The sequence below is a fragment of the Juglans microcarpa x Juglans regia genome, chromosome 1D (genome assembly GCF_004785595.1).
Source record: "Juglans microcarpa x Juglans regia isolate MS1-56 chromosome 1D, Jm3101_v1.0, whole genome shotgun sequence".
Classification (NCBI taxonomy): domain Eukaryota; kingdom Viridiplantae; phylum Streptophyta; class Magnoliopsida; order Fagales; family Juglandaceae; genus Juglans; species Juglans microcarpa x Juglans regia.
In genome coordinates this window covers 19,742,229-19,770,091 of record NC_054594.1, presented here as the reverse complement: position 1 = coordinate 19,770,091, position 27,863 = coordinate 19,742,229, and the positions used below count along the sequence as shown (strand labels likewise).

General features: G+C 35.5%; 2 protein-coding genes and 1 long non-coding RNA gene across 4 annotated transcripts in view; all 3 read left to right on the top strand.

Moving 5' to 3' along the window:
- Window positions 1–11,571, top strand: part of LOC121253399 — a 35,980-nt gene extending 24,409 nt beyond the window's left edge. Inside the window, exon 10 of one of the 2 annotated variants that reach the window (XR_005938400.1) lies at window positions 11,111–11,249. Coding sequence is in view for 1 of the 2 variants with exons in the window: in XM_041153419.1 (XP_041009353.1) it covers window positions 11,111–11,277 (167 nt within the window). In the remaining variant the exon portion in view is untranslated. Of the gene's footprint in view, window positions 1–11,110 lie in introns of both variants that reach the window. The other variant, XM_041153419.1, reaches the window with a different exon arrangement.
- Window positions 5,749–7,192, top strand: LOC121253409. Its single transcript, XM_041153426.1, has 2 exons — window positions 5,749–6,587; window positions 6,905–7,192. Exons 1-2 carry the CDS (start codon window positions 6,194–6,196, stop codon window positions 6,937–6,939), a joined length of 429 nt encoding a protein of 142 aa, XP_041009360.1. The 5' UTR covers window positions 5,749–6,193; the 3' UTR covers window positions 6,940–7,192.
- Window positions 11,572–11,624: 53 nt separating the features above from the next.
- LOC121253414 lies at window positions 11,625–12,337 on the top strand. The gene is made up of 2 exons (XR_005938401.1): window positions 11,625–11,710; window positions 12,141–12,337. It is a non-coding gene; the product is annotated as an uncharacterized LOC121253414 (long non-coding RNA).
- The last annotated feature ends 15,526 nt before the right edge of the window (window positions 12,338–27,863 follow it).

The following is a 27,863-nucleotide window of genomic DNA, read 5'->3' as shown; positions in this document are numbered from 1 at the left end:
TATGGCAGGAGCGTAATGACTAGACCTTCGAAGGCAAGGAGCGCTCATTAGAGGAACTTAGATCACTTTTTGTTAGAACTTTATTTCTTTGGGCCATAACTGTAGATTTTAATGGCCTTGGTTTTCGTGACTTTCTTGTTTCAATTTCTTCTTCCTAGATAGATGTTACCTCTTGTATACCATCTTGTATATTTGGGCTATGCCTATTTTTATTAATACAATCGTTTACTTATAAAGAGGAAGGGTGAGCTTCTCCCTTCCTCTAGCTGAGTTTGGGGCTGGGGAGTTGCTGGTTGAGTTTTGGGATGGATTGGTGGGTGGGTGGGTGTTAGAGAGAAAAGAGGAGGGTTTTCATGGAGAGCACATAATCGATAGCAGAAAATGAGTCTTCAATAGATTCTTCCTCTATCTAATGCTTTGGGGGACTCAAAAACTCTAGCATGCAGAGGCATTGGAATATGATCTAAAGGTTTCGTTGGGTTATAACCATACACAATTTTAAGTGCACTAATGCCTATTAAACTATTGACGGAGTTATTGTATGCAAATTAGGCTGTAGGCAGAATTGAATCCTGGTTCCAGTAGTTGTCTCCCACTAGACATTCCAGATGGTTTCATGGAACAAGATTGGCCATCTTTCTGGTAGGCAGAGGAGTATTTAAGCTTTGTGCCAACCATGTGCTAGAGGGTTTTCTAGAAATAGCTCACAAATGTAACATCTCTATTAGACACTGGTTTTTGTAGGATTATATAATTTGACGACATCATCAAAATATAGCTTTGCAACTTTAGAGGAGTTTAAGGCCTTGTTGCAAGGATATTGATGCAGGGGATCCAGGTCTGATGCTGCAAAACTGCTAGATTCTATATTTGTTTCTTAATCCTTTAGTTCTTGGTGACAACTAGTTTCCAGAATATTCTTAATTTTTTCCGGCATCAGAAATGAAGAGGATCATATTAATAAAAAACACTCCACTATCACAAAGATAGAATAGATGTGTCTTTAGGGTTTGCAGCAACCCGGGCACTAAGTACATACTCTCAAAGAGTATTTTCATTATCCAATATGAATAATAATAATCACTTCAAAATGACTCTAGACTAGCCTTTATTTACCCTTAAAATTGAAGACTTTAAAATAAAATATAACTTTAAAATTAATCCTACGCAAACTCTAGTTAAACCCGAATTTATTTAAAGGCAAACTCCTAATAACTATTATCTAGTTCATAAAAGTCGTAGTTATCTTAAATACTCATTTTGAATTAAATCTTTATCTAAAATACTGAATAAGTTTATTCAGCCATTTTTGCTCGACTGAGGCTCGAGCAAGTTGTCGAGCGAAGTCTCTACTGGATTCTTGCTCAACCAAACGTTGGGTAAGTGTCATCATGCAAACTCTCTGGAAGGATCTTGCTTGACAGAGACTCGCTGGAGACTCAAGCAAAGTCTCGAATTGAGCCATTCTTGCATGATTTTGCCCCCTTTTCAAGCCATTCTTGTCCTCTAAACTATTTTATACCTTTGGTAGCCATGCACCTTGCATCAAATCTGTAGGATGCAGAGCTTGTTGGAATGGAGTAGATATACATCTTGAGGGTCATAGCCATTTACAATAGCATGTTGTCCATTTTGTAGGACTATATCTCTCTCTCCAAAATTAGGATGCGGTAAATTATTGGGATTGATCATATTTACATAGGCCATGTAATTTTTTAAGGAGACAATAAACTAACGAGTCAAATTATTAATTTGGTACTCAAGGATTAACTTTCAAAAAAATTAAGGAGACAATAAATTACTATACCTTAGTTTTTTATGAATATTTAATGAAGAGCCACATTTATAGTTTTAGTTAATTGATAACGTCAGTAAATAATTAATATATTTTTTTAGAAGTATTAATATAATATTTATAATTGGTAGGAATTGTGAGGACTTGCGGGATAACTGAAAGACAATTCTTGTTGGAGATAGGATTTTGTTATTTCCCAATGCATCCCTACCCTAGCTCTATATAAGGAACCTCTAAAGGGGTGGCAGACCTTAGCCAAGCTTGTGTGTCACAGAAAGAGAAGTTAGAGAAAGAAAAATTCTTTCAGGTCTCCTTTATAAATTGATAAGCATATAGAGGGAAAAATTTATTTTGGGTTCCCAAGCTTTGTATTACATGCGGAGAAAAAACTTCAAGGAGGACCTCACCTTCACGTGGCTGAAATCTTCGTTGAGAATAGGCCACAAGTTATTTGATTTATTGTCTGTGCGTGCTTCAATGTATGATCATAAGAAATATTGGAAAATACCCAATCTTGTTATTTCAATTATGTTCAGGTATTGGAATCCATGGAATCTCTTAAGCAACCGTCTTCATTGGCTTCCCATTCAAACTCTATGGGCTTCTGATGTTTAAGACCTTTTCTTCTGCCTCCCTTTTCTTGGTTTTGTTAATGGGCTTACAGGGTAGAGAGTTGAGCTGGATCTTCTTACCCTTAAAGGAGCACAAGTTTGTGAAAGCATAAATTGTAGCATCCATATAAAAGAGCTTAGGACTAACCAAGATTATTTGTCCCGCAGTAATGGGGATGACATCAGACTACATCTCGTCCTTGTATATGGTTTGGATCACCCACGCAGGCATTGTTTTTCATGGTCCTCTTCTTGACTTGCACACACTTTCCTGTCAATGACAAGAGCCTTTTTCGCACAATTGGCAAGAACATGACCAAAGCCTTGTCATTTAAAGAGTTGAACCCGATGACTCAACTTAGGGGTTTCACTAACCACCCCTTGCCTTTGTTATCCTTAAAACAAGCAGTGCCCATTAGGATTGAGTTCAGCAAGATTCTAGTAAGGAACTAGGGTTGGGCTCTAACTCCAAAAAAGTCGGAATCCTAGCTTCCGAACTCTGACTCTGAGTTGGAGTCCAAAATCAACTCCCACTTCAAGAAGGCCTAAACACTGGCTCACTTCTGCCTTCTCAGAATTAAGAGTGGAGAAGGCAGAATGGAGTGGAGTCAGGGTTCATTGTCAAAATTTTCAAAGGGTTTACCAAACAAATACCAAACAAAAATCACTTCCACCAAGAAGAAACAATCAAAGGGAGGAAAATCAAAACAAACCAATCAAATATGAATTTACAACTAATTTAGAAACTACAATTGATCCTTAAAATTTTGAATATTAACCAAACTAATAGCAGAGCACATAAAAAAATTATAGATTCCATAATATTCCAACATCCACCATTGCTTAAGTTGAAATACTGAATGAAAATTGTTGAGGATTTACGTGATGGAGAAATCATTGGTAGAATTGGGGCTTTCTAACCTCGTAGTTCGTCGCCGGGCCAAGAAATGGTAGCTTTGGTAAAGTGGCCTCTGAGCTTTCAAGAGCAGAACAAAGGCTTGGCAACATATTCGTTTTAGCTGAAGGCTAGAGCCCGGTGCGAATTGGCTCTGCCGCCTGAGGATTTATCGAGAGACTAAAGAAATGAAAGGGAGAGGCGCCATTTAGGGTTAATATTGAATGGCACCGTTCAGGACTAATGTTAAATGGTGCTGTCTTAGAGGTTTAAAGGCTTGGAAAATAACAAAACTGCTGTCAAGTAGCTTGAATTCAGTCTTCATTAGTTGAATAAAAAAACATCATACCAACTAAGCTGTGTCCAATCTTGAAAACAATATTGGACCATTTAATTAAAATATGTAACTAATTTATTTTAATTCAAAGTTGGAGTCAAAGCCAGACCTACGGAGTCTCGTTGAACTCTGAAACCCATCACCTACTTGGGATTTGTTATAATTAGAATTCCTTTTTTGACTCCGCTTTGAGTTGAAGTTCAGATATTTTGCTCAGTCCTAGAAGGAACTACTACCCAAAGGTTGAGATTTGCTTTCTGTGTTCCTGGTGACCGTGCGTGTTGTAAACTGGAACTTGTTGACCCTATCATTACCTAAGAGCATGGTATACGCTTGGTCAAAGGTGGTAATCCATGGTGAACAAGTTCCTTCCTATGATTATCATAGCGACCTTCCTAAACTTACACAAGGTTATAGCCTCATCTTTCACTACACCACACATCAACTTATACTCAAAACATTTTGCCAGATTATTCAACAGATCTAAAACATTGCCTCAATTAGACAGGTAGACAATTCTCTTAGTTTCTGCTTTATTTCTGTGCAATCAGCAATAGTGAGTTCTTTGACATGCTGGATCTTCTAGAGTGTAGATCCGGTGGGCAGGGCCACACATCTCAATTCAAAGCTTGAATTCAATACAAAACCCTTGTATGGGTTAACATGATAAACATTCTCTCTCTCTCTCTCTCTCTCTCTCTCCCCCTCTGGTATTCAGTGCAAATCACAGAGGGATTTTGTGTCGAAGTGGTCTAGATTCTTACAATCAATCTTTGGTGTGCCTCTGTCTCCAATTACCTGCATTTTGTTTAGGGTGTGGTTTGTTCCTTCAGACGTGGTTTTCTTTTTCCTTGTTCATCTTATTCTTTTGTTAACTTTCTGAGTTTTCTTTCAGTTCTCATAATAGTAAAGTTCTTATGGCACCTGAGAAATCGGGTAAAACGCATGTGGCAGGGATGAAATTTGGGTGGAAGTTTGGTTTCGGTACTTAAATTTAATTCCATGGAGCTGCATTTAGGAGTGATGGTGGTGTTGGCTGTGGTGCCTTGTGACGCTCTTCTGTGGTTGAAAGATAGTTAGCTGTCCGACTATTACGGCATGCATATAGGAGGTGGCTCTGCAGTTGTTTGGTGTTAAACGTTTGCATTATTTATCACCATTTTTCTCAAATCTCCTCTGAAATAAAATTGGATTACTAAACATAGTAATTAATTGAGGGCTTTTGAAGAATGTTTTTCAAGTCTAGCAAATTTAGAGGAGATTAGTGAGGTTTATAAGATTAGAGAGCGATAACTAGGGAGAAGAATTAAAGGGAGTTTCGGACATATGCTTTGATACCAAATTTTATTCAGTACAATCAATAGAAACCAAGAAAAAATGGGAGGGGAAGGGAAAGGCCCATGGGAATGGGAATAGGATAGAAAGAAGGAAGAGAAACAACCATCAAGTTCTTAATTCATCAAAAGTATCTGACAACAGTACAAAAAATAGGTTTAAATAGACTAGGAATTGTTGAAAAGTTTCCAAAATCTGTCTAGTCAACTCTGCTGTATTCTAGGAGATATTGGGTGTAAATGTGTGAATATTCTAGGAGATTTAGTTTCCTTAGAAGTTAGCATTTAATTTATTCTTTCCTAGTTTATTCTTTCCTTTTTTCTCTTCAGCTGTAATCTATATATACTGCCTTGTACCTATATTTCGAATTTTAAATGAGAATAATTCCTACAAATTACTCTCTCATTCTAGATGGTATCAGAGCAAGGTTCCTTTTCTGATTCATCTAAAAATCCTATTCCCTCTGGCAGCTCAAATCAGCCCCTAATATCTTGGTTTTTCTTCCTTCTTCTTCTTTGCCTTTCTCTTCTGTTGCTGTCAAGCCTTTTACCATGGTTGATACTTCAAACAAGGCCAAATCCAAAAACAAACCAGAACCAAAACCTACCCATTCTGAACCCTACTCTGTCCAAATCACAAACATACGACTGAATGAGGCAAACTTCCTACGCTGGTCACAATCAGTCAGGATGTATATTCAAGGGAGAGGGAAGATAGGGTACTTGACTGGTGAAACCAAAGAGCCCGAGAAAACAAACCCATCATATGTTATGGGATGCAGAAAATTCCATGGTGATGGCATGGCTTGTGAATGCTATGGATTAAGAAATTAGTGCCAACTACATGTGCTATTCGACTACAAAGGAGCTCTGGGACAATGTTAGTCAGATGTATTCTGACCTTGGAAATTACTCTCAGATATATGAATTGCAACAGAAAATCAGCAATACTCACCAAGGAGAAGGCAGTGTGACCAGGTATTTCAATGTTTTTAAGGGACTTTGGCAGGATTTAGACTTATTCAATGATTATGAATGGAAAAATTCTGATAATTGCAATCATAATAAGAAGATGGTAGAGAATGCCAGAATTTTTAAATTCTTGGCTGGACTTAATGATGAATTTGATGAAGTTAGGGAAGGATTCTAAGGAGACAGCCATTACCTCCACTTGGGGAGGTATTTTCTGAGGTGCAAAGAGAAGATTGTCGTCGGAATGTCATGATGAAAAAAAAGGAGGATGAAACTGTGGAGAACTCTGCTTTAGTTGCTGCCAACCCTGCTCCTTATTGTGCTACTAGCACAGATCTGTCCACTGCCAATATTTCTGCACAGCGGTCCTATTCTAACCAAAGGAGGTTTGAAGATAAGCCTCGGGTATGGTGTGATTATTGCAATAAACCATGTCACACTAGAGAGACTTGCTGGAAACTCCATGGAAAGCCTGCAAACTGGAAGAGCAGCAAATCTGGAACCTCTAGCAGCAACTATATAGCCCCTAGAGTCAATGAAGTAAAGGCTAATTTCCTAAGTGCTGAGCAGGTGGATCATCTTCTTCAATTGCTGAAATCCACTCCTACATCCGGTCCTCCTACTGGTTCCTTGGCCCAAACAGGTGATACCCCTAGTACCTACTCTTGTGGCTTAACTCTTGCACCATGGATTATTGATTCTGGTGCATCCGACCATATGACTAGTACTTCACAATTTTTTCAATCTTATTACCCTTGTCCTGGTAATAAAAAAGTCAGAATTGCAGATGGAAGTTTCTCATCCATTGCAGGAATAGGTTCTGTCCAAATCTCTGACAAAATTGAACTAAAATCTGTCCTTCATGTTCCTAAACTTGCTTGTAATTTGTTGTCCGTTAGTAAACTCTCACGAGATTCTAACTGCAGTGTCATATTCTTTGATTCTCATTGTGAATTTCAGGACCAACTCTCGGGGAGGATGATTGGCAGTGCTAGGATGATTGATGGACTCTATTATTTTGATGAGACCCTATTCAACATTAAACAAGCTCAGGGTTTGAGTAGTAGTAGTACTAGTTCAATGCCTGTACGAGAACAAATTATGCTTTGGCATCTTAGACTTGGACATCCTAGTTTTCTCTATTTAAAACATTTGTTTCCTAGCTTATTTAAAATTGTTGATTGCAACTCTCTTCATTGTGATACTTGTCATTTATCTAAGAGTCATCGGAACACTTATCAATCAAAAGGTTATTGTGCTTTAAAACCTTTTTATTTAATTCATAGTGATGTTTGGGGTCCCTCCAAAATCACTACTGCATCTGGAAAAAAATGGTTTGTGACATTTATTGATGATCATACACGGTTGTGTTGGGTGTATTTGATGATTGATAAATCTGAAGTTGAAAAATTATTCAAGGATTTTTATCATATGGTTGAAAATCAATTCCAAACACAAATCAGTATTCTTAGAAGTGATAATGGTACTGAATACTTTAACAAAAGCTTAGGAACTTTTTTGTCAGCAAAAGGTGTTCAACATCAATCTACTTGTCGTGACACCCCACAACAAAATGGTATTGCGGAGAGGAAAAATCGTCATTTATTAGAGGTTGCACGTGCCCTCATGTTTTCTATGCATGTTCCTAAATATTTATGGGGTGATGCTATTTTGACTGCCTGTTATCTCATTAATAGGATGCCTACTTGTGTTTTAAAATACATCACTCCTTTAGCCTGCCTAAAGGAGCTTTTCCCTACTTGTCGAGTAACATCAGATTTACAACTAAAAGTTTTTGGGTGCACTATTTTTGTTCATATACCAACCCATCTTCAGTCCAAACTTGACCCTAGGGCAAAAAAATGTGTTTTCCTCGGATATGCTCCTAATAATAGAGGGTACAAATGTTTTAACCCTATTACAAAGAAAACTCACATCAGTATGGATGTCTTTTTCCTTGAAAAACAGCCTTACTTTAGCCATAACTATCTTCAGGGGGAGAAAGAGAAAAGTGAAGATGAGTTCTGGCAAACTTCTAATCTTTTTCTAAATGTTTTCATTGACATTGACATGAACATCCATACTCCTTTAAAAGGTCAGGAAACAGAAAATTTATCCAGTGAAAATAATGGAATTCCTAGTCTACCTGTACAAGGCATAAGTGATTCACAACCAGTGGGAGAAATACTTCCAGATATTACCTCATCTGAACTTCGTGTTTATACTAGAAGAAGAGATCGTCAAAATAATAGAAATCATTCTTCCAATCCGGAGCAAAGCCAATCATCATCACCTTTACAAGTTGGTCCTTCCAATACACCAGGTAACTCTTCCACTCCTGCTCCTTTTAAAGACAATTCTGCTGATCTAGACTTATCTATAGCCCTTAGGAAAGGAGTTAGAACCTGCACCACACATCCTATTGCCAAACATCTATCCTATCATAGACTTTCTGATACTCATAAGGCATTTACATCCAATATTTCTCACTTGTTTATTCCAAGAACCATTCAGGAAGCCTTGGATCACCCGGAATGGAGATTGGCTGTTAAAGAAGAGATGAATGCACTAATTGCTAATGGCACTTGGGAAATTGGTGATCTACCAAAAGGGAAGAAGACTGTGGGCTGTAAATGGGTATTTACAGTCAAATTCAAGGCTGATGGTAGTATAGAGAGGTACAAAGCAAGACTTGTGGCAAAGGGGTTCACTCAAACATATGAAATTGACTACCAGGAAACTTTTGCTCCTGTAGGCAAGATGAACTCAATCTGTGTGTTACTATCCCTAGCAGTCCATTCAAACTGGCCCTTGTATCAATTAGATGTGAAGAATGCCTTCTTAAATGGAGACCTAGAGTAGGAAGTTTTTATGGATCTACCACCAGGATTTGAAGGCAAAGAAGGCAAGGGGAAGGTGTGCAGATTGAGGAAGTCTTTAGATTGACTTAAGCAATCTCTTAGAGCTTGGTTTGAACACGTTGGGAAGGTAATAAAGAGTCACGGCTACTGCCAAGGTCAAGCTGACCACACTATGTTCTATAGACGCACTGGTGGAGGCAAAGTAGCTATACTTATTGTCTATGTTGATGATATTATTCTGACAGGGGATGACAGTAATGAAATTTACAAATTAAAGAAGATTCTTGCTAAGGAGTTTGAAATCAAAGAATTAGGTAACTTGAAATATTTTCTTGGCATAGAGTTTGCAAGGTCAAAGAAAGGTATATTTGTTTCCCAACGAAAATATGTTCTTGATTTACTTGGAGAAACAGATTTTTTAGGTTGTAAAGCTGCAGAAACACCTATAGAGCCTAATCTAAGACTCCAACCAGCTAAACCTGAAGAAGTAATCAATAGAGAACAATACCAAAGATTGGTAGGGAAACTCTTGTATCTCTCTCACACATGGCCTGACATAGCCTTTGCAACAAGTGTGGTAAGCCAGTTTATGCACTCACCAGGACCTGAACATTTTGATGTTATATACAAAATCCTAAGATACATAAAGGGGACTCCAGGTAAAGGCTTATTGTTTGGAGGTCATGGGAGTTTACAAGTTGAAATATACATTGATGCAGTTTGGGCTGGAAGTGTCACTAATAGAAGATCAACTTCTAGCTATTGCACATTTGTTGGAGGAAATTTAGTAACATGGCTACACAAGAAACAAAATGTGGTGGCAAGGAGTAGTACAGAGGCTGAGTTTAGGGCTGTTGCTCATGGAATTTGTGAAGCACTGTGGATTAAAAGATTGCTAGAAGAGTTGAAAGTTACTAGTTCATTACCAATGAAACTGTATTGTGATAATAAAGCTGCAATAACTATTGCTCACAATCGAGTTTTTCATGACAGAACAAAACATGTGGAGGTGGACAAGCATTTCATCAAGGAAAATAGATAGGGGGGTAATCTGTTTGCCCTATATTTCTACAGCTGAGCAAGTAGCAGATATACTTACAAAGGGACTGCCTAAGAAACAGTTTGAAAACTTAATCGGCAAGCTGGCTATGGAAGACATCTTCAAACCAGCTTGAGGGGGAGTGTTGGAAAGTTTCCAAAATCTGCCTAGTCAACTCTGCTGTATTCTAGGAGATATTGGGTGTAAATGTGTGAATATTCTAGGAGATTTAGTTTCCTTAGAAGTTAGCATTTAATTTATTCTTTCCTACTTTATTCTTTCCTTTTTTCTCTTCAGCTGTAATCTATATATACTGCCTTGTACCTATATTTCGAATTTTAAATGAGAATAATTCCTACAAATTACTCTCTCATTCTAGAGGAATTAAATCCTAGTCACACTTTGGCTGATAGCCCACTTAAGAAAATAACACAACCCAAATTCTGATAAACAAATCATACAACAATAAAGTAAAATGCAGAATAACAATTGTGGCAGTAACAGCCTCCAACTCTCAGTCATCCAGACGCAGTCATTGGCTGAGCTGTTGCCATCCATGCACGCATGACTGGTGGCCCCTATCTAGGGTTCACACCTGATAGAGAGGTGCTCACAATGGTATTACATCAATCATTATTTCCTCATGCATTGTGGAACACAAACTATTCTTCACTCTTTATGTTTTGCCTTCCGAAACTAAATATTCAAATTGTTAATCATTAGACTTGATTATTTTAAATGACCTCTTATGCTAGCCTGCCCTTGAAAACCAAGACAAATCTGAATGAAAGGAATCAGGTACTTTTTAAAGACACAAAGGTGGAATTATTTTGATTGATAGGTAGCCACAAAGTAATGGATATTGGATAATATGAGATATTTTTCTCCATGAGCACAGGCATGCCTACCTTAGAAATCTTTATTATACCGGTTTGAATCCTTGTTTAGATTAGAAGAGATTCATGCATCTTCCTTTTTATTGGTGCAAGTTAGATAGGAAAAGCAAAGACTATTCAATAAAATAAAGGTCTGACCTCCTAAGCAATATCTCTTGCATCATCCCATCTAGCAATAAAGTGCACATTGATTGAGTACTGGAAATTGAAAAGTTTTACGCATTAGAGGTCAGTATAGCTGTGGGATTCCTTGAAAATCAATTAACTGAAGTACATTAAATGTACAACATGTTTCATATTATCTTTATATTGTATTTCTTATGTTGTTTATTGGCCATTGTTTTCCTCCTATTAATTGTGCTCTCTCCAGATTCTGACAAAAATAAGCTTGCAATGGATGTCATACGTCACTTAATAGCACATTGTGGCTGGTTGAATGTGCATATTGTCCCACCTCATGGTGTTGTCTTTGAAATAAGAGTCGCTGGTGGATATGGTGCAAGGTGGTCTAAAGATGGAAGTGAGGTATCTGTTTGACATCAAATGCATATACTCTACTGGTTTTGAATTATTTGTATTTGGCCCAAAGGATTTGTTCCTTGCGCGAGGATGCATGCGTTTTTTCTGCTCTCTTTGAATTAGATACATAGGATGTATAGTCATATATTTTTTCTTTTATCAATTCTCATTTATTTGGCGTACTATCCAGAGAGAATATGTCAATAACTACTTTTAATGTACTTGTAAGATACTGTTAATGAGACAGGTGGAGCTTAAGCATATGATATGTTCTTTGGTAAAACAATAAAGAAAGGCTACTATTGCTTCTCATTTCAGTTTATTGGATTTCTGGAGCCGTACATGGAAGACGGGATTTCTGGAGCCGTACATGGAAGACGGTCACCAAAGGGATAATGCACTAATTTTGTTTGGGGGGAGTTGTTTTCTTTAGCTCGTTTGATTTGGATAGGTATGTCAAACGTCAAACAATTGTTCCCCTTGGTATGTCTGTTTTTGTTACAGCAGTACACAAATCTGATCATCTTTTTTCCCACTGCACTTTTTCTCGTCAGCTGAAATTGACTGGGTTTGGTAGTTAATGGTTGATCTCATGTCTGATGTGTATTTGAAATGCATTGTTGTAATAATTCCTGGTGCAATGAACTATCACAAAACCTCTCTTGTACCAATGATGGAGTCAGCTGTATGATTGCTGCTAACACATATTCTCTTTCTGACATTTTTAATGTCTGATTTTCGTTTTTTGTTGCTGTCATAGATCTTCATGCATATCTTCCACTGTTGTTTAGCAAATCATAAATCTATCGTTCATAGTCATTTTCTGATGGTTATTTTTTCTCGACATTATCTTTTACTCTCTCTCTCTCTCTCTCTGATAGGTAAAACAACTCATGCATCTGGATGGGATTAAAACTTATAACCTCAACCGCCACACTTTGTTTGTGGACCAGAGATTTCATATAGTTATGTGATTACTGGTTTTTCCTGTCTTCGTTATTTTCATCACGTTTCATCAGAATGAGTACTGAGTTTTATTCGTTAAAGTAATTGCTTAACTACCTATAATTCTGGTTAATTGTTTTCACCTCGTACAGAAAATCTATCCTTCAGTCTGAATGAATTGCATCCGTCACCTTACACATTGGCAACAATCTCCTAAATTGTTTTCATCTAGTTTAATATAAGATACAGTATTGCTTGAGTGCATCTGAAACTCGTGCTATCAAGTTTTTTATAATAACTATGGCCGCTAGTACAAGTAGCACTATTGTTACGCTGTCACCGTTTAACACCGTCTTTCACATCATGCCTTCCATAGGCATTTGATATGTTACACACCTCTTGAAACATGCCACCCCTTCCATCGGTATAGAACTGGTAGCAAAATCCATAGTTGAACCACTCTTAGATCTGCAGTATCATATCTATATGATAACCATTACTATATCTGTTGATTAAAGCTGTCACCATCCCTCAACATGCTTTCGTTAACATCTCCATGGCTCTTGGATCTGCTTGGTCACATCTACCTAATAACCACTACTGCCTCTATCCAATTAGGCGTTGCCATCACCTCAACGTGCTTTTGTCACCATCTCTAGCACCACTGCCGGCAGTTCCTTTAGTTGCTCATGATAGGATTGAAATTTTTTTGTCTAAGCGAGGCTTAATTTGCTTTATTAATTCTGAAGTGGCAATATCCATTTGAGTTAGGCCTGGTTTGTTTTCACAACTCCTTTCAACTCAACTCATCTCATCTAATCATTATAACTTTTTCAAATTTTCACATAAAATAAAATAAATAATTTAACTTTTTCAAATCTCAATACAAAAATAATATTAAAAATATATATTCTAATAATATTTTATTCAACTTTTAATTTTAATCTTAATTCATCTCATCTTATCTTAGTCAAATTAAATTTCCACTTGCCCAACTAGTTGAAGTTTTAGAGCATTCTATAGTGGGCTTGGCAAAGCCACTGCTTGGCTATATTCTAGTCAATTCCCTTCAAAAGCATTATATAGCGAACTAGTTAATGAACAATAAAGATAGCTAGAGCTATTTTCAGAGGTCAAATATGTTTAGCCAAATATGTTGATGATTCAATTTCTTTGCTTTATTTTATTTCTTTTGTGTCTTTCTAAGCTCTCCTTGGTAGAACTGAAGCTCTCTAGGTACTATATGTTTTGTTGTTATTAATGTCGTGTTTTGTATGCCTTTGAATTGGGTTCCAGCAACTTGGGTCTTCAGTCTTTCACATGCACAATTGGGCAAACAAGGAGAGTGGGAGGCCTGGTGGAGGCTCCAATGTTAAAATTAGTATATCTCCTTAGTAGTTTGTGTATGAGCTTGGAGGAATCAAAGAAAGTTCTTTGTACATAGAGATCGACTTTTATACTTGATTTTTGGTGGGGACAGCTTATCCCTGACTTTGAAGAGCCTATGTCATTTCTACTGTTTATTTAGTCAGAATATTTTAATGCGGAGTAGCTTCTGGGGCGGCGTCATTAATGCGGCGTGGAGTCCGGGGGTGGCGCCATTAATGCGACGTGGCTTCCTAACTAACTTTACTCTACAGGTGTTCCCTGTTGAGACCCTCCATGCCTGCTATCAGAAGATCAAGAGTTCTCTATATTTTTCGTTCACCTGCCTGTGTAGGTTCGCCGAGGGGTCTGCTTTATCCATGCATGGGTTGCTTCGTGGGTGGGTTTTGCTCATGGGCAGAGTACTCCGCAGAGGCCCATTGGCTCCTTTTGGAGAAGGGTCGTTGGGCTTGACTGGACTATCTGACTTATTTCTCCCGTAGACTTGCTATATAGGCCGAAAGGGGAGGAAAACCCCGCTTACAATTGTTATTAGAGAAAAAACAAATCAATGGAAAAGTTATCACATTACATTTAGTTGGTGTATGTTTGCCAAGTACTCTATATTATGTTGTTAACTCTTATTGTGTGTAGTATGTATGTATTTGTATTTCATTCCATTCAACTCAATTGAAAACAGTGTACGTTTATAAGTAATTCAGTATTGCTACATTGCATTATATTATTTAAAAAAAAAATGAAAAAAGAAAGCGGGAAGAAGAATTTCCGTTCATTCGAGCTTTGAAGAATTTGCTTCTCACTTCCATACATTCATCACCATCATTATAATACTAAGATAATAACCCACCCATTATTGCTCTCTTTCAAAAAAAAAAGTCCATAATAACATAATAATAAACTATAATTAATACTTAAAAACATGCACCCAAGTGAATAAATATACTAGTAAAAAATACTTGGTCAAAAGTTGTTAACATAAATAACACTATAGAAGAACATAATAATAAACTATAATTAATACTTAAAAACATGCACTCAAGTGAATAAATATACTAATAAAAAATACTTGGTCAAAAGTAGTTAACATAAACTACACAATAGAAGAACATAATAATAAACTATAACTAATACTTAAAAAAATGCTCCGAAGTGAATAAATAGTACAATTAATTAGACTCAAGAAAATCATATAGCACAATATATTAGATTTAAGAAAATCATATAGTACAATTGATTATATTTAAGAAAATCATATAACACAATTAAATCATATAACAAAAAAATAATACCTTAATTATATAATTATCTGTTGTTTGATATATTCTTGTATCTTGAATTGTTGTTGTGTATTACATGAGAGTAATTGTATGTTGCATAGAAATAAACCTTAGACCCATTTGAGAGTTATCAATCTCATTGAACAGTTGATTGATAACTCTTGAATTGTCCAGATTGGATAATTTGGGATTATAAGATCATTCTTGCAAACTATCCAACTGTATCTGTTCACGTCTGACATTATGATTTTAGTAGAGTCATCCCTTGTTGTTCTCCGAATATGCAATTTCGGTGATGGTGCATTGACGTTTTACTTGTCGGTGCACACAACCAAAAGAGCATATTTGGAGAACTCTGGGGAGATGCTGCCGAAATTTCGTTAGACGTGACAGATAATAGTTGATAGATGGACAACTATGATCTTACAATCTTGAATGGAATAGGACCAACTACCTGGTGAAATGAAGAAATTACATAATATGTTAGATACATGATTGCTTGTTGATGCCCATGTGACTGCTTGTAATAGGGTATTACGCATGGATAAGAGTTGGATGCGAGTTAAAGATCGCTTGGGTGAGGATTACAATATATATGCTGATGGTGTTAAGAAATTCTTAGAGTTCGCATGTTCTACAATAATGACGAGCGTATTAGGCCCATGCCGACAATGCAAAAAAATTTGCATTATCATAAAATGGATTGGTGAGAGAGTGTCTGTTTGTCAAAAATATTAACTAAGGTTATACTAATTGGGTCTTACACGGCAAACTATATCCAACGCCATTCAAGCCTCCACATGAAGAAGAAAACATTGATGAAGATGTATAGCTAAAGGTTGTTGGTGATGAATACGATGAGGATATGAAATAAATACTGAGTGACACTGGTGCGGGAATGTTTATGAATGAAAGTGATATGGACACATCAAATTCAAATGATGTGGGTCAAAACACTTTTGTACGCTTGTGAAATGATTCACAGCATGAGTTATATCCAAGATGCAGAAGGCACAGTAAGTTGTCATTTACAGTTAGACTGATTCACATAAAATCCATGTACTGATTATCTATTAAGGCTGTCAATATGTTACTCGAACTGTTTAAAAAGGCACTTCCATTAGACAATATTTTACCTAGCAAGTTCTATGAAGCAAAACAGTTGAAACAAAGACTCAGGTTTGATTACAATATAATACATGTATGTAAGAATGACTGTGTATTATTTTGGCGAGAGAATGAGCAATTGAACAAGTGTCTTATTTGTCATGAATCAAGATGGTATCTAAGAAGTAGAATGTGCTGCGAAAGGTCATACACCACTTTCCATTGATACTTAGATCACAACGGTTATTTATATCATGTGCAACGGTTGTAGACATTACGCGACACTCATCATCCAGAGTTATGAATGATGGTGTCTTGTCACATCCTGTTGACTCTCAAATTTGGAAGGAATTTGATTTGGAACACCCATGGTTTGCTGAAGAACCTCGTAATGTGTGACTTGGGTTGACAAAAGATGAATTTAATCCGTTTGGGAATATGAGTACTAGTCATAATACTTAGTTAGTTGTACTTATGCCATATAATCTACCACAGTGAGAGTGTGTGAAAGATCCATATTTCATGATGAGTTTGCTAATTCCAGATTTGAGATTAACAGAAAATATATAGACGTACACTTACAGCTATTGATTGCATAATTGAAAGGTTTGTGGGAGAATGTGGTCCTAACATTTAATTCATCAACAAACAAGTCGTTCAAGATGCATGTTGCCGTGTTATGGACAATAAATGATTTTTTCGCTTATGAAAACTTGTCAAGTTGGAGTACTTAGAGGAAAATAGCATGTCTGACTTGTAACAAATATACTCAATCTGAATGGCTTATGTATGGAAGGAAACTATACTTCATGGGTCATCGTCGATTTTTACATGGTGACTATAAATGGCGTGAAAATTCTAGGATATTTGATGGCACTGTTGAATGGGGGCACCTTCCACCGTATTTGTCTGGCAAAGATGTACTTGCACAATTTATAGATGTTGGTTGTAATGAATTTGGTAAAAAGTAACGGAAGAAAAAATGAACTGCTAATGAGTTGAACTCTCGTACTAGTCGACATTAAAATTGCAGCATAGTCTCAATGTTATGCATATTGAGGAAAATATATGTGAGTCTGTGTTGGAAACATTGATATTAATTGAAGGCAAAATAAATGATACATTAAACTCATGGAAGGATCTGAAGCAGTTGAGAATAAGATTGGACTTACAACAAAGTGGTTCATCTGTCTACATGCCAATTGGGTGGTATACAATGTCAAGGAATAAAAGGGCCACATTTTGTGAATGGCAAATAAAAATTAAATTACTAGACAATTGTGCCTCAAATCTAACAAGGTGTGTACGAACAAATGACTAGAAAATTACTGGATTAAAAAGTTATTATTATCATGTATTTTTGTAATGTATCTTGCCTATTGGTATTCGTGGGTACTTGACAAGAGATGTGCGTATGGTTTTGACTAAGTTGGGTGCATTTTTTAAAGACATGTGTGCTAGAACATTGAATATAGAAGCTTTGGATCGTATGGAATGAGAAATTGCTATAATATTATTATGTAAGCTGAAGAGTATTTACCCACCGTTATTCTTTGATGTTATGATTAACTTTGCCGTTTATTTACCACGTGAGGCTTGACTTGCAGGACCAGTCCAGTATAGATGGATATATCCCATTGAACGGTTCTTTGGAAAGTTGAAACACACAATGAGTAACAAGGCACGCCCAAAAGGATCAATTGTAGAAACATATATTGATGATGAGTGGCATACATACTGTTCCAAATACTTCCATGGAGTTGACACGAGATTTGATCGGCCAGAAAGAAACTATGATGCTGATAAAGCAAGACAACGAAATGGATTTTCTGTATTTTCCCAACAAGTACGTCCATTAGGTGTAGCGCGTGCTTATGATTTGTGCGAAAAAGAGTTCGAGAAAGCTCAGTAGTACGTGTTGAACAATTGCCCTGAGATAAAGAGCCACTTGAAGTAAGTTGTCATTATTTGTTAATTAATATTGCGATTTACTTAAAAAATTGTAAGAATATAAGTTATTTGGTTATCTTCAATTTTAGTGATCTTATTAATGTGCTCAAAGAATTAAAAGTAAATGATATAAACCAGAAACATGAAGAGGAGTTCCCGAAATGGTTTGAACAACGGGTAATGACATTACAGATGCGAGTTTGCATTATCAAAAAAATTTATTAATTGTTTATTTTTGTATGTTTATGCTTTATTCAATATGTAGGTTGTATAAATTCATGCGAGTAATCCAAATGATATATCAGACGAACTGTATGCATTGGGCGTGTGACCCCTAGAGATGCGTTGCTCAATATTCTGCAAGTATTTCTCGAGAAAGTAGGTACCACACAATAGACTGAGAATGCTGCAGAAAAACACAAAATAGTGTGTCCTAGTAGAATGAAGTCATGATGGAGAAAATATTGATTTTTATAGGGTTATGTTCGATATAACTGGAATGAGATATTTGAAGAAGCTTGTTGTGTATCTGTTTAAGTGTGATTTGTGGGATTTAAGCAATCTTTGAAGGGGAATCCGTGATGATGAATATTTTTTAGTATTAATACATCAAAAAAAGGGTATGAAGATGATTCTTTTATTTTGGTTTCCCAAGCATCTCAAGTATTCTACTTAGATGATGTTGAGTTAGAAAATCAATGGCAAGTAGTACAAAAGTTTTCTCCAAGAAATATATATGATGTTATCTCTAAGATGGAAAGACAAATTGAAAAAGAAGATAATCCTTCTACTTAACAAGCATACCAAGAGAGTCAACCCGTCTTTAACTTATTTGTGGATTTAAGCCAGTATGAGATGATTCCATTACATAGGGAAGATATTGAGGCTGAAATTGTTGATACGACAGTTGAGCAAAATGTTGAGTCATCTGAAGTATCTATAGATGATGAGGGCGAATGGTTAAATGAAATTGATACAAATGATTGACCAGTTTTGTGTTCACATTACACTTCATGACAAATCTTTTATGTAATGCATGTATTAATGTTTCGAAATTATGCCACCGAATAGGAAGGAAGTTTGCATCCCATCTCCAACTGTTCCTGACTCTCTGTCTGACTCACCACTAGAGATTAACTTTATAGAATAAGGTAAAAATATAATACTCATTTTGTTTCAATTAAGGTCATAAAATAGATATATTACATCGTTTCTAACTATCATTTACTTTGTTTCTACAACGAATATTATATTTTATAGAGTTAACAGTACAATCTCGTCAAAGTCGAGACACTATTAAAGGCATGATTTTGGAAAAATATCGTAAGCTGGATAAGATAAAGGTTAACATTACTGACGAACATACCAGAGGTGAAGGACAACCAGCAGTTTGGCTTACATCGCATGTGGGTGCTCTTACATGAACTTGTGCACCTTTGACTACGAATTAATGGCAGAAAATCTCCAAAAATGTAAAGAACTTATCAAGAAGGATTGTTTGGTAATGTTTAAATAATTGATTTATATTAATAATATTTATTATGTATGAAAAAATTAGAATATTCTCAATGATAATATCTCTGTGTATATATTTTTTTTAATGATAACTTCGAACTAAATTTTGGTAGGAGAGGGGAGTGTAAGACTGTCGATGAGATTATATGTAATGCATTTCATAAATATAAGGCGATGTGTCATGAGCATTATAATAAGTTTGAGAACAAGGAAGATGCACACCAACATCTTTTTCAGAATGTTCGACCTTCTAATTGGAAAAAACTTGGTGACATGTTTGAGGATCCATCATATAAAATAAATTAAATGAATTTTTTTACGTGTCCTATTTATAATTTTTGCTTCCTAATATTTACAACTTCTATATAGGAATGAAATTCTATAAACAAAACAAATAGATCGAAGTTGAAAATTCATCATGTAGGCTCTACAAGAGTCAGATACCAATTATGATCTGACAAAATTATATATTGCATCACATACTGATCATAATGGAGAGTGGACTCATTCCGATGCCCGTGAAATTATATAAGTATTATAATCTGTTTTAATTAAACATATTTGAATATTTGTGACGATATTAATTCTTTCTCTTGTGTGTAGGATAAAATGGTTGCCTTACGGGCTGAATCTGTGTCAGATCAAAATTCCTCAACAAGTGATGTTAAAATTTTTACATAAGTTTTAGGTCAACGTTCATGATATTTGAGGGCTTTGGATCGCTGTGTAAAGCCTTCTAGCTTTTCCTCATCGTCCAGATTTGCCTCTAACACTTTTATAGTGTTAGAGAAAATGAATTTTAATATCGAAGAATTGACTATGAGGCAGCATGAGTTAGATGCTCAATTAGCAAAACAAACAGACATGGAGATGTGCATGAAACAACAACAACAACAAGAGTTCAGGAGAGAGATGCAACTCCAAATTCAGATACTTACGCAACAGTTCAGGTCTCCAAACAATTAATTTACATTATACGTACATATTTTAGGATCTATTTATGTACAAGAAATGCTAGTACTACTGTTTTATTTATTTTGTTCGCACTTATTACACTACTTTTATGAGTATTGAACAAATTGTAATGTATTTTTTTAAAAAATATTATGTATGTCTATTTGGTTTTTCATTGTTGGATAAAATAAAATAGTTACAGTTCTAACTACCAAAATCTATTCGCACAAAATAGTAAAACCATTCGAACATTGATAGTGAACATTTGAATGTAATCGATATTAAATGTACAAACAATACTTGAAACCGTTCGATCGAAATCAATCAACATGAAATAAACGTTCGAACATCATCTCATAACAAATCGTTCAATCCTATCATGGTCCGATCCAACGTCTTACTCAACACGTTCAAACATATTTTACTATTCAACCATCAAATTGTTTGTTCGAACATTTCCTCATGCCTATTTGGTCGAACGAACTTGTATCGATCGACCGCTCACGAAGACGTGTTCAAACATATTTTGCATTCAAACATCACGTTTGTACCATTCAAATGTGATTCAGGGACAAAATTCAATCGTCCCAAAAAAAATTATATGTATGAACGCGATCGAACAGTTTTGCTCAAATTCGTTCCAAAAGATTTTTTTTTTAAGAAAAAATTGATATTTTCGTCCTAAAATATATTTATGAACACTGTTATTGGAACGACCTTGGGATGATTTTTTTTATCCCAATAAATTAATATTTTGGGACGAAAATTTCCATCCCAGAAAACCACTTATGTTGTAATAAAACCACTACAACTTCTATTGTAGTAAAACCACTTCTGTTGTAGTGGTTTGGGAAGGAAATTATTTTTAATGATCTCATCTAAGTGTGCAAACATGGCCTTAATCTCCAACCATTTTATTATTGTTCATTGTTTTTTAATGACTACTTGCTCGTTTTTAATGGCTAGTTACTTTTTTTTAATGACTAACAAAAGAATGGCTGTTTAGTTTGCACTTCAATGGTAGTTATCACATGAATCTCCGTCTCTTGCTCTTCCACTCCACACATCTTATTCCTCTCAAAATCGTTTTGTTTATAATTATATCTAATTTACAATACTATGACATGCACAATTTTTGAAGCAGAAGCTTTGTTTTTGTTGAGCCACGTCATTTTCTCCTCCATTAAATGACCACGAGTTTAGTCATTTAAGTTAAATATTATTTGAAAGGTCATGAAAAAAAAAATAAAAAAACACTAGACAATTTGGAAGTTTAAAAGTTCAAAACACTTTATATTTTTTTCCTCTATAACGCTTAATTCGTCGACTATTTTCTCAATCTTATAATTTATTACTGTTATAATTGAGTAAAAAAACTCGATAATTAGATCAGAAATAGACTTAAAAATTAATAATGCTCTTGTGCGACTAGTTTTTCATAAAAATGGATCAAATGGTTTAGTGGCATTGATCATGACAGTGGTGGCAATTTGGTCATTTTATAAAGTTAAAACCAATACCAGAAACAGAGAGCATATATAATAATCATGTAAAAGATTAATGCGACCAAAGTTAGAGTTGTGTTAATTAGGTTTTTTAGGTTCTTACACAACTCTTCAAGTACTAGTGTGACGTTTTGTACTTAAAACAAGTCATGTTTAGTAGTATCGGTGAAAATAGGTAGTCAAAGTAGTACAACAATGTCACTTGAACTCGCTTTTGATCATTTTTAACCAAGTATATATGCACCCAGCTGCGTCATGAAATACTAGTAGTAGTTCATGTTTTTGGGTGTCATCTTTGTTACTGTTTTATTAGGTTGAACCAAACAATACTTCAAATTAAGTACTACTTTAGTTAAATCAGATACTGTTTATCTTTTCCATTAATATTGTTCTCGTTGGATTATATTCATGAAATCTATTTATTTTGTCAAGGGGAGTTTTGGAAGGAAGAACGTACAGCATCCTGACCACCTTGTTTCTATTGTAATATCATTAACGTACGTAGGTCGAGATCAGACAAGATCAATCACCTTTCGATCGAGTATACATTTGATCTATAGCTAGCGTTCATAATCATGAGGCGAGGGGCTCGTAACTGCACAACCTACCTGATCAGAAATTGTGGTTCTTGATTGATGATGACGATGACGATCGATGATGAGGGTCATGACAAGGGTTGCTAACCTTGCTGCTTCAGCGATCTATATTGTTGCATAGACTTGGTGTACGTGGCCATTCGATAATGATAATGACAACTTAGTTAGGATATTTTCTCTCTTTTCCAATGTTTTTATTTTCAAAATTCCACCTTCTGGCCTGGGGTTGTTTCCAATAGCTAGCCATAGTACCCCTTACTACCCAGTACGTCATACCATGTCAATGTTGTTCAAAAAGCCACTGTTCTTTCTTTCTTTCTTTCTTTATATATATATATATATATATATATATATATATATATTACTTCTCTTTGCTCAGGAAAAAAGGGGGAAGAGAGAGAGAGAGAGAGAGAGAGAGAGATATCATGATGATCTATATACGTTTTGCTTGGAACAGGCTGATCATGATCTCAACAAGTTCATTTTCCTGTCCCCATTGGCTTGCATCTGACTAAATATATCATCAGTGAGCCATCCAAATCATATCTCCTTGGGAATTTCTAGCGTATGTTTTTATCTTCATGTGGTCGATCTGTTATTTTGTTTAGATATATATGTCAGATTCTGGACGGCATATATCATACATTAGCTAAAGACATTTTCTCATGTTTTCCCCGGTTGTATTTTAGAAGATCATAGAAGCAGTAGTACTTCAACATGATGCATTTTGAAGATCCGTCATTTAGTGTTTGTCTGGCATCGAACATGGTGTCATTTCTTCTTTAGTCTTGTTTCCTGATTCTACTACCTTTGGGATGTAGTGCCTTTGTTCCAACTGGGATGCTTATCTTTCTTTCTTTCTTTTTCTCTTATATCTTCTGTTTGGTTGCAAGTAAACTCATGAGAAGACCCACCAGCGGCATATCACTAACTAATTTTAGGCATAAGTGCGCATGACCTGTTGGCACTAGCTAGTCCTTATCTTTCCATTTTCAATTGTGAATTATATGTGATTAGCGCTGGCAGTTTGTTACATCATGACTTGCATGCGAACTTGATACGAGATACAGGGTTAGAGTACTCAAGCATATAGAATAAGATCCGAATCAATTTGACAACAAATCCGATTTATTCAATTAATAATCCTGTCATTTCCGATTCAACCACTGTTTAGCCTGCAAATTGAAGCCTTTCCCATATATAGTATAGTTTTCTTCTGTACGTATTGTCTCAATTGAGGGGCATGATCCTAGCTAGAGGATATATCATGTTTTTGTATTGAAAGTTTTTTATGTGGGGCTTCCCTTATGAAGTACCATCTGTTTATGGTGACAACTCATAACAAGACCACACTAGTTGCATTTGACTTTATGGTCACTGAAGTCACAATCATTCGCTTTTGTGAAATTGTCTCGAACAAGAGTACTTGTGCTAGATTTGATCACATGAAGACGTATATGCCAATAATGCTACTGGCATTAGAACTAGCTTGCATTTCTACTGACTTTTGATTGACGGACTAGAGGATGAGTAATGTTACATACAATCGTAAAGTGCGCAAGCGCCGTGCAATCGTTTTGAAAAAGAGTGACTGGGTCCACTATAAAAAAATTAGGTTTTTTTTTCTATCTGTGTCCTGTATTTATTCACTTTTTATAAAAGAGATTGCACAGCGTTTATGCACTCCACGACTACAAATAACATTTCTCCTAGAGGATATCTAAACAAAATAAAACAACAGAAATTGCTTTGGGTGTTTTCAATGAGAATTCCTAAATTATAAATCATAAATCTAATCCCTAAATTTATCTAGGGTTTCTAATTCTTCAAATTTGAAACCCAATTAAAGCCAAAATTTGTTTATGGTCTCAAATTCAAAACCTTAATCCGAAACCTCTAATAATTTCCTCAATTTGAAATCCATTTAGTAATCTTCTTATTCAATAATTAAATAAAATATGAATCCATCTATGATAATTTAGATTGGGATTCCAAATCACATTAAGGTTTCACACTGAAACTCTATTTCTAATTACCAAATCATGAAAGCAATTAATTAGAGGGCAGAGCATTTACTTGATTGTTGAAGGCTAAGAGCTTCAGTATGGCACCGACCCCATGCGGGAGAGAGAGAGAGAGAGAGAGAGAGAGAGAGAGAGAGAGAGAGAGAGAGAGAGAGATCTTGTTATAGAGAAAAAAGGAGCCAAAGTAGGAGTCATTTCCCTTAAGAAACTAGGAGTCCTAAAGCTCATTTTAATTAATTTAAGAGTCCTAAAATGAATGTGTATGTATATCTCCTCACTTATCTTCCAACCTTTATAAAAGGTATCTTGTGGTCTTCAAAGTTCAAATTGGCCAAAACCTAACCTACCTTTAAAATTAAAATTAAAACCCTAGCCTTCTGTGAAACCCTCAAGCTCCGCTTGAAATTTGATGGAGATTGAAGCATCGGGACATGCAATATAAGGTTATATACTCCTGTACATGATAGATAATATGAAATGCACCTAGCAGGCCTATACCAATATGCAATAATCACAATGAATTTTTTTTTTTTTTTCAAACATAAGTTGCACCAGAATAAACATTAATGCATAGTTAGATTCATCATTCATAAAAACATGACCTTAACACAAAAGAGACATCGTACTAAGGCATGAGCTCCTAAATTACCAAAATCCAAATAATCTCATGACTATAGACCGAATTGCTAATGCAGCTCTGCTATTAAAAGTAAGATTACATTAAGAAATTGGAGAATGGACCTCAACAAGTCCTCTAAACTATGCATTTCGTTAATTGGCCTCGTAGATCTGGTACTTATTTCTTCATTTCCACCTGGAATGGCTTCTACCATTTCAGAAAAGAGTAGTAGTTGAGACTACCACGGTGAGATTTTACAATCTTAGAAAGTTATATAACTAAGCTACCATCAATTTGTAAAGCATGCAGAATAATAAACATAACATGTATGCATGATTCACACGAACTTGCTTTTACAAAACTTAACTTCAATGACATGAGGGTTTTCATATTTCATAACATATTTGCTTTCATAGAACAGATTTCGTTTATTCATATTCTTGTTCTTACATATTATAAAAAATACTCAAATAGAGCAGAATGCCTACGACATGAGTATTTTTTTATTTCATCAGAGATACTCAAACAAAGCATAATGCCTACACCATGAGTGTTTTATTCATTTCATTAAAGGTACTCAGATAGAGCAGAATGCCTACGCCATGAGTATTTTATTCATTTTAGAGTGGACATGGGAGTTCCACTAGGAAAATCCCCCATCCTAGCATTTGGATTCGTTATAAAAATATAACTTTCCATACTCAAAATTCATGATAGAATCGTATGCTTCATGACATATGTTCGTGCTATGTCATAGATATTCATGCTTATGACAAATGACATCATCGTATAACATAGTTATAACAAATATAACAAGAATTTAGATAAAACATTATTCACTTTGCATAGAGTTTACTATCTAGCATACTATCATACATCGAGAGTAAGTTAAGCTAACTTATAGAAATAATTACGTTTAAAATTTGAGCAGTAAAAACGAGAGATAGACTAATTTTAGAAAATCTCACTAACACGGAAAATTTAAGAATCTACACTCTTAGAGCATTATTTGCAAAATTGCCCCTTAACTCTTTGAAATTTGCAAATAAGCTCTTAAACATTTAATAATTGCAATTGGGCCCCAAATTTCACCAAACTTTACAAACCTCAAGCATTTTTAATCTAAATCCATTTTTTACTACATGATTGCATGACTCACAACATCCCCATATTCATATGGTCCATGAAAAGGAACATGTTACAAGTCTCATGTCACATGCATTTGGGTTGCAAATTATTTTCAAAGAAAAGAGTCTGTACATGTTTATCATAATCCCGAATGCTAGGATGAGGAAATATCCTGGTGGAACTCATTTGTCCACTCTGAAGTGACAAAAATAGAGTGGTAGTCCTTTGGTCGACAAAATACTGTCGGCGAACCTCAAATGGATCATTGTGGAAATGATACCGGAGAGGGGTAACACCTAAAGCTAGTGAGTGTCTCACATGTATTATATGTGATGAAAGTGAAATATGTGAACTACCTCATAAGTTAAAAATTATGACGTAGTCACCACGGTCAAGTGCGCCGTTGGATGATGCGGTAAATAGCGGGAATCCAACGGTGCATAGAGGAACCGTGAGGTCTAACTATATGTTATAAGAAATTAACAAGGCAATGAGTTTAAAGATATGATACATATTTATTGATCAATATAAAAAGATGGAAAATATGTTTTATTTTAAAGGTCAAAGTTGCACAAGAAAAGTTTTACATCAAGTACATGTCCATGTATTTGTTTCATAGTTTGCCTTTATATGCCTGTGTTATCTGTTGTATGTTGTGTTTATTTACTCAGATTTTTTCGAAATCTCACCGTAGTAGTTTCTAATACCATTCCTAACCTGGAATGGTAAAAGTTGTTACAGGATAGGAAGAGACCAACCATGGGAAAGCACAAGAGGTCAACACCCTGGATAGTCAAGGAGACCCCGAAGAGCCATGAGGAGCTCGTCGAAGCCATCCATTGTGGAAAAACTTGAAGCCGCCGACCAGTTTATCACATAAGTGTTGCAGCTCTTAGAAGAACTAAGGAGGATACTAAACAAGGACAAGGCAGAATAAGGATGGCCTTGTATGGTTTTGTTTGAGGGGGATCTCAGAACTTGTAGTAAAAAGAAAAAAGTGAAAAAGAGGATTTATGGTTTATGATGGAGATCTCTTTGTTTTGGGAGAATTCAAACAATATCTATTTTAGAAATATCTTGAACAAGTAAACTCTTTTGGGATGACTAGCTTATGGTACCATGCTATTTTCACAATTGATATAAATCTTATTTAGTTCTACATGAATTTTTTCGATGTGATTTAATGCACATTGTTAGATTATAATAGGTACATTGCATCCTAACTATCATGTGCGGGGTATGTAGCATTGAGTTACATGTTCTGACACTTTACTCACCGTCCAATCCCAAGTAGAGGTTAGGGGCGTCAAAATGGACAGTGCAATACATCTAATGGTGTGAATGTAGTCTTAAAGGATGCATACCCTGTGGCAAGAGGCCACTAAATCTTGTGTGAGGTTAACCCTGTGAGACGAAGGGGAATAAAGGGCGCACAATCCACTTAGGGGTAAAACCATACATGCAGGTTTCAAGATACTACGAACAGTGGACAATAATAAATGTGTAGGTTTTGGATAAGACAAAATAAAGATAAAAGAATGAGCCCATTGATAAATGCTAAATTATTTTATGTCTTCTTCATATATATATGGCTTATT

Excerpts from the sequence above, each read along its gene's own strand:
- LOC121253409 (XM_041153426.1), top strand. The coding sequence starts at position 6,194 with ATGATGAAAAAAAAGGAGGATGAAACTGTGGAGAACTCTGCTTTAGTT. Across the intron at positions 6,588-6,904 it reads TGGTTCCTTGGCCCAAACAG|GACCAACTCTCGGGGAGGAT; the intron begins GTGATACCCCTA and ends TGTGAATTTCAG.